The sequence below is a fragment of the Pagrus pagrus genome (assembly GCF_965226575.1).
Source record: "Pagrus pagrus genome assembly, chromosome: 7".
Classification (NCBI taxonomy): domain Eukaryota; kingdom Metazoa; phylum Chordata; class Actinopteri; order Spariformes; family Sparidae; genus Pagrus; species Pagrus pagrus.
In genome coordinates, this window is record NC_140191.1 from 11,061,317 (window position 1) to 11,073,678 (window position 12,362).

At 40.3% G+C, this 12,362-nt stretch overlaps 1 protein-coding gene across 5 annotated transcripts in view; it reads right to left on the reverse strand.

Moving 5' to 3' along the window:
• The window catches only part of arhgef1 (Rho guanine nucleotide exchange factor (GEF) 1), a 45,690-nt gene that overhangs the window by 15,924 nt on the left and 17,404 nt on the right, over positions 1-12,362 (reverse strand). For 3 of the 5 annotated variants that reach the window (XM_084356455.1, XM_084356456.1, XM_084356454.1), the window contains 11 exons: positions 11,435-11,521; positions 11,212-11,325; positions 9,130-9,228; positions 6,631-6,673; positions 6,390-6,495; positions 4,960-5,100; positions 2,430-2,459; positions 1,160-1,271; positions 924-999; positions 709-738; positions 86-286 (listed from right to left, as the gene is read on the reverse strand). In XM_084356455.1, the coding sequence (XP_084212581.1) occupies positions 86-286; positions 709-738; positions 924-999; positions 1,160-1,271; positions 2,430-2,459; positions 4,960-5,100; positions 6,390-6,495; positions 6,631-6,673; positions 9,130-9,228; positions 11,212-11,325; positions 11,435-11,521 (1,039 nt within the window). Of the gene's footprint in view, positions 1-85; positions 287-708; positions 739-923; positions 1,000-1,159; positions 1,272-2,429; positions 2,460-2,550; positions 2,908-4,959; positions 5,101-6,389; positions 6,496-6,630; positions 6,674-9,129; positions 9,229-11,211; positions 11,326-11,434; positions 11,522-12,362 lie in introns of those variants that run through there. The other 2 variants (XM_084356457.1, XM_084356458.1) reach the window with 2 other exon arrangements.

The following is a 12,362-nucleotide window of genomic DNA, read 5'->3' on the forward strand; positions in this document are numbered from 1 at the left end:
ATTTCGTTCATCAGTTTATCAACTAATTATGATGTCTATGAAGTCAGACTCTGTTCAACACAGACTAGACAATGATAAGTCTCACCATCGATGTGTGAAGACTCGGGGTTGTTGCTGGTGCTGATGTTGTTGCTGGAGCCATCGCTGATCTCTGACCCAGTCAGGGAGGCGGGGCTTCCAATGGAACCAGACTTCTTGCTGGGGAGGGACGGGGCTGCAGGGTCGGTCAAAGAGCCTCTGCCCGGTGTTGGACCCTTACGCTCTGGATTCGGTTTCTCCTTTTCCGCTGAAGAATGGGAAAAGTGCAACCAATATTACAGAACATATCTACTGACATACAGACGCAGAAAAAATGACCCAAAGGCACTTCAGTCAGTGAAAAAGGGACAAAGACTATGACAAACAAACAGACAGGATAAGTACGGTGCAATCATCTGTAGTAAATGAAAGGGTTAGTTTGGTACAAGTGAACACCCACAACCCTGCAGATGAGTATGCAATGTGTGAGGGTTTATGGTGATTACAAAGTATATAGTACCTCTAATTTTTCACGACCACCCTGAAACACAAAATCAACTAAACAATGCCCCACCCACCTCCCCTCCCAGTTTGATTTAGGACATGCAAACATGCTTATGGGTTGATTAGTAGGGATGTGACCATTCTACAAATTAAAAGGGGGGTTTAGGGACTCTAGACGACTAGTACCTTCAGCCTCCGTTTTAGGTTTGACCTCAGCTGTAACAGGAAAGAAGGGCAGGACAACATGTTCTCATATCCAGAGCATCCATGGGCATGAATATTTAAAGATGCAACATATAGCTCTTTTATAAGCCACTATAATATTGATTTAAAGATTGTAAAAACTTGAAAATATCATTCAAAAAAGGTCAGCATGATGAGGCTCAAAAGCAAATACATACTGTTGCCTGCAATCCAGCTGGGGATGCCAGGAAACACGCCTCTGGGCTTGCCCTTTGTGGATTCATCCTTCTTATTCTGGAAAGATAACACAGGTGTGGAGTAAGAGAGAAGTTTAATGTAAATACGAATGCAATCTAAGTGCTGCAAAAACACACAAATATCCCCTTAAAAGTTTCATGAGGACAGTGCAGTATGCAGTGTATGTAGTCCTTCTACATAGATGGTGGAAGCTTACCTTGACCAGCTGTCTCCTGAAGAAGCCTCCCCTCGACTTCTTACTGTCGACTGCCCTGGTTTTAACCCCGAGGTGCTTCATGTAGAAGGCCACCGCTGTGAAGATGGATTGGCTATGGGAGAAGTTAGAAAAAGGTATTAATGATTAAGTTATTAATAATATCTAATCATCGTTAAAGGGGCTCTATGTAGCAATTTACATGTATTAATCACTTTTTTACTGAGCATATGTGAGCTGATTGTGACGTTCTTGGTTTCCTATACAAGCCATTCGGATGATTTAAGTTGTTTAATGCTGCTGCTCTCAAATGTCTCGTCTCAGTGCATCTCTCCACTCTGCTTACAGAGAGCAACAGTAGCTAACGTTTAGATATGGAGCTCACTAACTGGCTTCCAGTCCCTTTAATACTCACAGTATATGGAAATGTTTTGTTATGCAGGCTTGTTTTATCTGAATAAATTAAACTTAAAATTCATGGTCATATTTTTTATATAGATGCATATGTCCTTAGTAGGCATCACATTAAAGGCTGCCATAAAAGTGTCTGCATAGTCTCTGGCATCACTGATATCGAAATGAGAGAAGAGTGTGAGGTTGAAATTGGGGGTGTGCAGATGCAGATGTGGGAATAGGGAGGTGGAGCATTGATGATGTCCAGAAAGGGAGGAGAAGGAGGAGTTGAAGGAGGAGAGAAAAAGGATGACAGAAAGAGACAAAGGAGGAGCAGAGGAAAATAAGAGGGGAAAAAAAAGACAGGAGGAGCCTCCCGGGATGTGCACACAACAAAAGTACAAGTGTCTCGCATCACCAGTCAGCGCACAGTTTTGCAGAGCATGCTGTCTGAATACATCGACTGCAACATAAAGAACTTGAATCACAAAGGACCGGAACTGCCAAGAGAAAATAATGAAAAACCTGATGTGTGGCAAGGCAGAGAAATCATTTTCTATACGTGAACACTTTAATCAAGAAGGAAAAGTTTAAGAATGCATCTCGGTCACTTTGCAAGATACTGTTATGGAGTGCAGTGACAATTTTTAAAAGAAAGTATAAAAGATACATAGAAGGAACTTTTCCCGATAGAAAAGTCAACTGAAATAAGTGTTGTGTATTTGGTGCATGTGAGCCAGTATGCAAAATTCCTGTGGTTTGACCACACCCAGGCTTGGAAAAAGCGTGCACATCAAATCAGTCCACATCCACAAATAAAGACTCAAACAGAACTCTAATGCAAATATTTTAAACTTTATCGACAAAAAACTGTACTCACCATTTTTCTTCATCCGAGACAATTGCCGGTCTGAAAGAAAAGAGACAGGTGTTAGTGGTGTTACGGTCAGAAAGATACAAAAGCAGAAACAGACTTACTCCTCTTGCAGCATCAAGCTCACCTCTTCTTTTTAAGTAGCATTTTTCCTCTCTCTTGCTCGACTGTTTGTTAAGTGTGTTTTGGGCCGGTGGAATCTGAAGCAACTAAGCTTTTCCTGATCCAACTCAAAGCTGATTGTTGTGTTATTGTGTTCAGAGCAGAAGCTATTGAACATATTCCAAAATTTGAACAAAAAAGTGGAAAAAAAAAAAATAAAAACAAAAAAGATCAAAAAAGTAAAAGATGCATCAAAAGCTGCACCTCTGCACGCTCTATCAATTTTAAAATCAACTTGCACTCTTTAAGATCTGCAAACTAAATGTCTATTGTCTCCGGACTTCCTAAAACTTTCTCTGCTCTGGTTCGTCTCCGTAGTAAGCTGTCTGCAAAGTCAGAAATGCTCCAGCACAGCGGAAATGTCTATTTAACTCTGTTTTTGTCTGATGCAACACACAGGCAAGACTGGAAATTGGATACTCATGTTTTGCTTTGAACATAAAGGGTGGGAGGGGTTTCCCCGGGATTTCCCTGCATAATCCAATCAAAAGGTCCGGTTGCCTCATTCTCATCACCAGAGAGACCAATGGGAAACAGCTGGGGCGAGGTCACTGTGGTGGGGGGCGTTTGAAGGGGGTGACGGGGTGCAAGAGTGTGGGAGAATGTAAGATGAGGGGAATAGAGAGATGATTGTCAGGGCGAGTGAATAGAGAGAAACTGAATGAATCGTTTGTGCATTTGAGATACAGATCCAACTGTGTGATCGTAATTGAGGGAGACAAAAGCTGAATTATCATCGTTTTGATACAGTCGGCTTTGTAGGCTTTTTGTGTCTTCTTCACTGACAGCGCGGTTATATCCACAGGATGAGTGCATCTCCGTTCATTTCTGGTGTTCATGTTTTTCCTCTCTCTTCTGACAAGATGAAGTTAGACAGTCTTCTGCCCTCTCCCTGGCCTCTCCTCTCTCTCTCTGTCTGTCTGACTCACTTCGTGTAGGGGATAACACATTGTAGTTGGCCACGGGGTCAAGGATAGATTAACTTTCCCCCAGATCTCTTGCTTTCTTTCTTTAACCGCGTCCAGGGCAGGAGCTATCCAGCATCGATAACCCTCTGGCCCTTTCTCTCCCCTACTCTCTTCCGCTGTGTAACCCCCCCACCCAACACCACCACAACACCACCACCACTATCCCTCCCGCTGGTTGGCAAAATGCCAGGGGAGAGCCTTCCTGCCAGCGTGGCACTGCTGACTCCATCTTTTCCTCTCTGCCTCTTCATTTCCTTCTTGCTCTATTGTGCTCTCTTCCAATCACGGTTCCCTCTCCGGCTCTCGAGTCCACTCAGCTTGATTTTATCCTTCTCCTTCTGCGTTTGTCTCTGTTCGCTTTGCACTATATTGGTCATGTGCACAGCTAACGTTGAATATACTCTCTATAGAGCTTTAAAGAAAGTGTAGTGCCAACTTTAGAGGACACATATCCAAATTGGCTGCTTTTCAGACTTATGTGCTAGATCAACCACCTTCTCAGCTAGAAGCATAGAGCAGCAGGTCGTATAGACAAGACTGAAGTGTTTTTTCATCACTGTCCAGTCACTATTTGAAAGTTTTCTTTTAATATATTCATGACATTTCTGCTGTCATTTTCTTGAGTGTGAAAATTGCACTGATTGGATCAGTCCTTGGTCTAATTCGACTGATTTCCACAGCTCCTCAGATGTGGTGGAAATGCAAACAGGAACGCACAAAAGGGAGTTATAGTTCATGGTTTTATTCCTTTGGCAAATCAAATTTAAAAGGCTGCCACTGTTGTCAAACACTGACCCACAATGCACTGATTTAAATTGCTGAATGTATTACAGTACCAGGTTTCTACAAAATTCTGTTAGCAATGTAAGCAACAAAAATGTTCCTTGGGAGTCACAGCTGACCTTTAGCAGTACGTATTTATGCACAAAAGCCTGCACACCTTTGACTTTTTAATCAAAGAGAAAGTTATTTTCTCAGGCAGCTAATTTTCTGCTAATATAAGTAAACTAGGTACGTTTTATGTCTATGCAGGCTTTTAAAGTGCTCCAACAGTGAGTCACTTATGGGCCCAGACAGATCCAGACCTACGTCAAAAAACCAGTGGCAATGAAAGCCAACTGTCGCCTGTGTCTCGACCAAAAATCTGCACTTAAGCACGCCACAAAGACAGCAGCCGATGGTCAACGAGCTTGTACGGTCTGCGCCTGCGTGAGAGGGAACAATGTCTATGCAGAAAGAAATTTGACTTGTACCTCAGGAACCCTGTGCACTCAAAGTAACTCATTGCTAATCTGTTAGTCGGTCGACAATATTCCTGCCAGTGTCTATAGCAGCTTTTCCTGGTGTGAACATTGAAAAGCTTAATTTTGGTGTAATGAGACATAGAAGAAAAGAGGAACGCTCACTGTGTCTCAGACATCTTGTCCAGAAGATTTTCAGCTACAGACTTCTCCTTCATCTCCATCGGGATGCGGTCGGTGGGATAGTGACTCTCCACGTCCAGGAGCTCAGCCTCGTTGGGGGTCATACCCATCATCCTTTTCTGCCTGTGAAAGACAAAGCAGAAGGAAGTTGGCGTTTGGCTAAATTAATAATGAAAACAAAGGACTGATACAGTACGCTGATGAGCTTTTCCGAAATTCTACGAGCAGACTGTAGATGAGGAGGGCTGCTCAGTGCATTACCATGACTAAAATATGGTTATTCATGACGGCTCCAAGAGAGCAGCTGCTGAACAAACCTTCATTATTCATTAAACAACGTAAGTCTCATTATCCTCTCCATGATAACCAAAAAAGCTTATTTTGTGCCTTCTAAGGTTTGATTAACTGAAAATATTGCTCCTAGTTTTTTGGCAGCTCACTCTCAAATCTACGATCAAGTCATTTCCCTGGGCATCTAAAGCAAAGGCAGCCCACCTAAAAGTTATTTTGTACAATTTAAAACAAAGTGCTATTGAAAAACAAAGTAAGAAAGAGATCAAGATGACCTTTTCTTGTCTTCATGCTCCTGCTAATCACAGTAAAAGCCTTCCAGCAAAGACAAATGTTTATTGACTTTAATCTTGAAGGAGCCAAAGTAAATCTCGAAGAAAAGTAGGGTTGGGTAATTAGATTTTAGCAGATGTAAAAAGTTGTATAAATCTAAATTTGAGCATTATTTGCACACAATAGCAATAATTACAAGTTAGTTGAGAAGCTGCAAGGGATGAAAGTCAGATGTTTAACATATATTATGAAGCAAATTAGCAAGATAAGACTTTATTGATCCCTCAATCTGGGAAATTCTTCACTTCCAAAGCCTGTTAATGTTAAAATTACACGGAAATCATGATTATGTGTCAAATATGAACACTTAAATAATCCTTCTCTGGGAAAAGTTATTCATCTCAAGCAAGTTTCAAAGGTCTATGGGTTTATTTCTATACACACTCCTACGACTTGAAGCCAAATGATGTCTTGAAAGTAGAAATGCATGCACAAATTGAGACATTGGTCATTTAAACTGTGTTGAGAAACACCACACTATTGCTTTAGTACTCTAGTTTTCTGATTTCCTCTTAATGACAACTCAAAGCAAACTAGAATTACTGCTTCACGGTTGTTTGCCTCAATACAATCTTCAAGAGGCAATTTACATCAATGTCTCTCCAGACTTATAATATATGTAAAGACTAAAGGTACTTAGTGTCGTTTTTTCTTTTTTTGCAAAATGAAATCTCAAATCTCAAACACACTCACTGACACAAAATTAGTGGATTTACTAAATAAATATTTGGGGTGTTATAGGGAGTATTCTTGACTGGCTGAATGGAAATCTGAATGTGGATTCTCACTTGAAATCTTCCAGCTGTTTGGCCACTTCGGCCGCCTGCAGGGCCTGAATCTCCTGAGCATAACGTTTTTGGGTGTCCTCGGAGAGCAGATCTGGACGGATTCGGTCTTAGAGAAGGGAGGGACAGGCGAAGTGAGTGAAAGAGAGGGAAGAAGACATCATGTGAGGATGATGTCTGTGTGTGTATATAGCTTAGAATATAGAATGATATTTAATTAATACACCACATGAAAATAACTTACCCAAATCATAGGTTATATTAGTTGGTGCTACCACTCTGAGAATCTATATTGTGGAGAAAAAGATAAATAGAAACAGAAATTATGTTAAGAATTTACAACTGAAGACTGAATATTATTTTAGCTTAGATCTATTACTTTGACATTTTATTAGGAACATCAATCATCAGTGTTTCAAAGTAATAAAGTCTAATACAACAGTCCTGTAGTAAACCTTACCAAAGGTTAAGTTCTTGTTGAATCTGTTTCAAAGAGGTGTTTATTCCACTTTATGTTCATTTTTGAGTCAGATTGTGCTGCTGTTTAATTGTTATACTGAGGCAGGGTGTTTCTATTATTTTGTCCACACTATTGAGTCAATAATGGGCAGGCTAACAGGAACAACTCTCTACAAAATGTGGTACAGTTTAACACCATCACAAACTACAGCCTCCAAAATGACCATAAAGTCCAATCAACACCTCTGTGAATTGATAAATTGTTCAGTTCATAAAATGTCAGAAACTTCCTCTTCATAATTTCCCAAAGGCCAAAGTGACATCTTCAAGTTGCTGCTTTTGGTGAAGCAACAGTCTAAAATCCAAAGACTTTACAATTAACAATCAAAAATGAACCAGACCATTTACATTTAAGTAGCAGGGACAAACACATGTTTGACTGAAACAATTAATCAATTATCAAAAATCATTTTTTGTAAATTAACGGATCGTTTAATCGACTAACCGTTGCTGCTCTACACCTACATAGAGTATTCTTTCTTTGTTATGTGTTGACCCAAGAAAGCAGTGTGTGCCGGTATCAGTGGTGAAGAATCCAAATAAAGAGTGCAGTAACTACATCTCACCACAAGGGGTCATTTAAACATCAGAAATAAACAGACCAAGAGAGAAAAAACACATATATTCCAAGTGGGAAGAGACACAGCTCTGACACTGACATGAAAATAACCACATGGGCTGACTTGAAGTCAATGGGTTTACAACAGAGAGAGAGAGAGACACACACACACACACACACACTAATAGAGGAAGACTCCTCCTAAAGGGCTTTCCCACGATCCTGACAGGAAGCAGTGGGGTCAGACAGACAGACAGAAAGACAGGGAGCGAGTGACAGACATGGACAGAGGATGAGCTGTGGAGAGGAAATATAACAGAGGAGAGACAGAGGCCAGGTGTACAGGGAGGGAAACACAGGGAGGACAGGCAGAAACTGAAGGATGCTGCACAGACACAGAGGACAGACAGATCTAACAGAGCCGACACACATTCGTGCAGACTGCAGCTGTACAGTGTCTCAGATCTATATCTATATTGCAAAGGCTGCTGTGTTCTTCTAAATTGATTTTTGTATGATGCACACCATCAACCGACAAGACTCTCCAAAGCTTAAAATCACTGATATAAAACAAAGAAGTGAGTGACCATTACAAGTCGATCACTATATAGTGCATGCTCACAAATAGCGTTCGTAATAATCTAAGTTGCATAAGAATAACACACTGCATGTGTCGGCATGTTATCAGTGTGAAGTCCCTCCCTCTCTGCCCGCTAACTTGGTGGTGTTTTTGTTTCCGAGCATCAGACAATTTCCTTTCCTTTTTCTGACTCACATCAGTATTCTTGACTGACCTGAATTTCAAAGTCGCCAGATCAGATCAGATCAGATCAGATCAGATCAGATCAGATCGCTGTATTGTTCTAACTTTCTGTCTTGTAATCGGAAGTCGTTGTGGTTTGCGCACTATACGATGGATCGGTGACAGGGATTCACACATTATAAGATCTTTCACAAGGAAGAATCCCCGACAAGTATTACGGTCTCCAACCCGCAAGCGACAAGTAACATAAAAGACAAGCAGTCCAAGTATTTTGTGCATTGATTTGCAGTGAAAAATGACGTAAAAATAGAAAAGACTATAGGTGAGAGTAGGAGGTAAATAGATATTTTGCAATAAAAACATAGCTGCCATATGCAGCTCATATTGTGGTTCGGAGAGGACAACAAGGTTACAAATATTGAGAAGCTTGTGTGCTGGCTAATGAATTTTGATAGAAACTATATAATTGCATCCCCTCCCTACCAATAGACATGCCAAGACCGGGTTCAAAGAGCTGCTGCAAATGACAGCAGAGGAGTTTCTGCTCTTAATCAGCTTAAGCTCCCTGCATGACTCCCCAACTCATCCTCAACCATCAGATATTTAATCTTTGGGCCATTTGCGAGGCATTGGCGAGCTCTCGGGTATCGTCTTTGAACAGTTCACAGGTAGCGATCAAATCGAGCACCAATCTGGGGCTTTGGTGGGTGATCTCCAAAAACTGTCAGCAAGTGGAAAAATCAAGGCCACAATCCTAAAGAGTGAACATTATTCTACCATAAGTTTACAATTAATCAGAAATGTATTCATGTGTTCGTGATAATCAGGGTGCCGTCCGCATCCACCTCAAACTGGTATACAGTCAATCTCTTACAGCCAATGTGGTGTAGTGTTCTACTTACTGCACCCTTGTCCAAGAAAGTGTTGTTGAACTCCACAAACTGTTTCTTGGTCTCTTTGGCACTGAAGCTCTTGAAGAGGTCAGAATGGAGGTAACACAGCTGAGAGAGGAGGGAGACGAACAGAAGGTCAGTGACTGCGTTAATGTCCTGCATGCTGTATCAATGCACTCCAAAGTTTCTGTGTATTTGATATCACTATGAAAAAAGGTCACAAACTCATCTGGTGCGTCAAAGTCAGGAGGCTGTTACTTGTGATGCTAACTTCCTTTTAATCTGTAGCTATTTTTTTGTTTGCTCTTGTTGTTTATGTCCTCTTAATACTATATCTTTTTCATCTTTGTTTTGTTTTCACTGTTTTTAAAGCAATTTAAATGTTAGCTTAAAGGGACAGTTTGGGTATTTTGATGTGAGGTTGTATGAGATACTTATCCCTAGTCCATATATATCCGCTTAGGTGTACACTATGTTTTGAACATTTTTGAGGCTTTACATCACCGTCAAAAAGGCCTTTACCTTTGGCACTACATTCCCTTAACCATACAATGTCCGTCAAAAGACCCAAACTATCACTTCAATGTCTTATTTTTAATGTTTTTCTACTTTTTGCCTTGTGTCTGAATGGTGCGATACAAATAAACTTGCCTTGCCTTATCTCATAAATCTTGTCATGTTATCATGATTTGGCTCTCATGATTAGATAATATCTATTAGGTGAAATAATAACTCTTTGTATTTACAGTTTCTTCTCAATGCATCGAATCAAGCACTCTCTGTTCAACTATCGGTCTGATTATTTGTTCTGAGCAAGCTGTGATTAACTCGTGTCCCAAACATGGGTGGCTGTAGGCAAAGCTTTGTCACTACACATAAAATCTGGCGTGGAACATGAACAACTTGTTCTACTTTTAGTAGCTTGAGTTTAAAAGTCCAAACTAGGACCTCTTTAGAATCTGTCTGACTCCTCGTATGGCATGAAACAATCAAATAATTAGGATATCAGTTCTGTGAATTTCCACATGAAATACCATATAACCGTCCCTACTATCAAATACAGGAAAATGGCCATTTTTGGGTTATTTGTTAGAAAAAAAATACTGTATACTGACTAATTCTGATCTGACTAAATTTATCAGGCCATCTTTCTGTATAAATGCATATATAATATGGCTGGAACAATTATTTTTGTTATCAACTGACATACAGATGTATATTTTCATGAATTAATAAATTGCTAAGTATATACAAAGTCAAAAATAAAGATAACCAGAACCAAAAGTCAGATTATTTGATTGATATCTTTTATAATTTTAATGTCTTTCAACATTGTCATTGATTTTCTGCCAATCTTCTAATTGAACAACACCTAAAAAGGAAATTCCAACCCAAAATCATATAATACATATTTTTCCTCTTACATATAGTCTTATTTATCCATCTAGATTGTTTTGGTATTACAGCAACCCCTCTTTCCATAAATCACAACCCGGTTACTTTAGATAATCCATAGACCTTGTTGCGAGCAGCTTCACGGAGGAACACATTTTTTGTCTACCAAACTCCCCCCACCAACTGCATCACCATGCAGAAGAAAGCGCGCATCTACTCATGGACAAGAGCCAAGCTAACTTAGATAGCTTACTGAGCTGGCTAAAGGTACAGGTGAGCCGAGAAGGACGCCATTAATGTTTACATCCCGTTCTGTCTCGAGTACGTGCCTCTCGTTATTAAATTTGAGAGAATCATCTGACATCTCTGCAGCAGATATCTCAAAAAAACTCAGATACAGAACAATCTAGATGGATAAGCAGCATCACAGGTAAGAGGAAAACATTTAGGGGTGAACTGTCACTTAAACAACATTTAAGTTGAGTGTTGTTTCAGCAGTAGTATAGAAATACACACAAACACACTCTCATTAATACAGTCTGCTTTCACCGTGCAGTGAAAACATACTTCAGCTCAAACTTTAAGGCTGTATTGATTAAAACAGAGGCATATCTGATCCATTAGACTTGCATGAGATGGACTGTCCATACATTTTGTATCGACCGTGTGTTGCATTATAGAAGTTGTATATCTCACCAGGGGAGCAGGGTCAAACTGTAGTATGACATGTTGCATGAAGACCAGCAGGTGGGCCGGCCGTTCCTTCAGCTGTTCTATGTTGTTGAAGCATGAGCACTGGTCATCAACCACCTGAAAGAGAGAGAGAATACACAAATAGAGCCAAGAAACAAGTGAAACAGAAAAGAAATGTAAGAAGTGATGATAACATTAATTTCAGCTGCCACTCTTATTCACTCACATCAGTCAGATCATTCTCGAAATCCTCATCCTCGGCCCCGATGATGCTCATGGCTGGGTTAGAGCACTGAGCCCCAAACACGCCCTGCTATGGAAAAAGGGAAAAAGTGGGGGGAGGAGGAAGAAAACAAGACAATTAGCAAACATTATGTGCTATAACTTTGAACCGGTAGGCTACCTCTTTGACATCCTGAGCCCCCGCTGAGCAGAGCCAGACATAACGACAGATTAGGGTTTGGACACGGTGAACTTTACATGTGCAAAATAACACCAAGCGGAAAGAGGGAAAACGTCCCAGCTTCCAATCCCACCTCCTCAGGCCTGATGTGTCATAATGGAGTAAGTAAGATCACATTAATATGAGCCAAGCAAGGCAAAGGAATAAAAAGCGAATGCTAAAGTTTTGCGCTAACTTTGCTCTAATGACAAAGCATGCATTATTTACAATATTTACTTGCGTTCAGAAGAGCTTATTCTCTCTTGAAATAAATCATGAGGCGACTGGGGAAGGGACACCGATAAAAATGATAATGAACTGATAATGAAGCAATTAAAAAGGTTTTTTAACTAAGTAAGTTTTAGTTTTTCATAAAGATTGGAGGGTTTTTCTCTGAAATGCTGGAGTCCTCTTCCCTCAGGCCACACTTAAACATTTAGTTTAGGTGTTGAAATCACTGGGGAATAATGTGTTTAACATGCACTGCAAAACAACATCTTCGATCTGAAGTTTGGCCAAATTCTGCCACTGCAAATAGTTTTTCTGATTTAGTAACAAGCTCAAGAGGAAAAATCTCCTCCAGCTACCATGATGCAAACCCTCCAGGTCTAAAAATGTAACTCAACTAATCTGAAATTAGAGGTTTATGCCAATCCCTGCCTTTGAAATCCATGAATGGGAAAAAAATGCATCAGAGCGGGTGACCAATTTA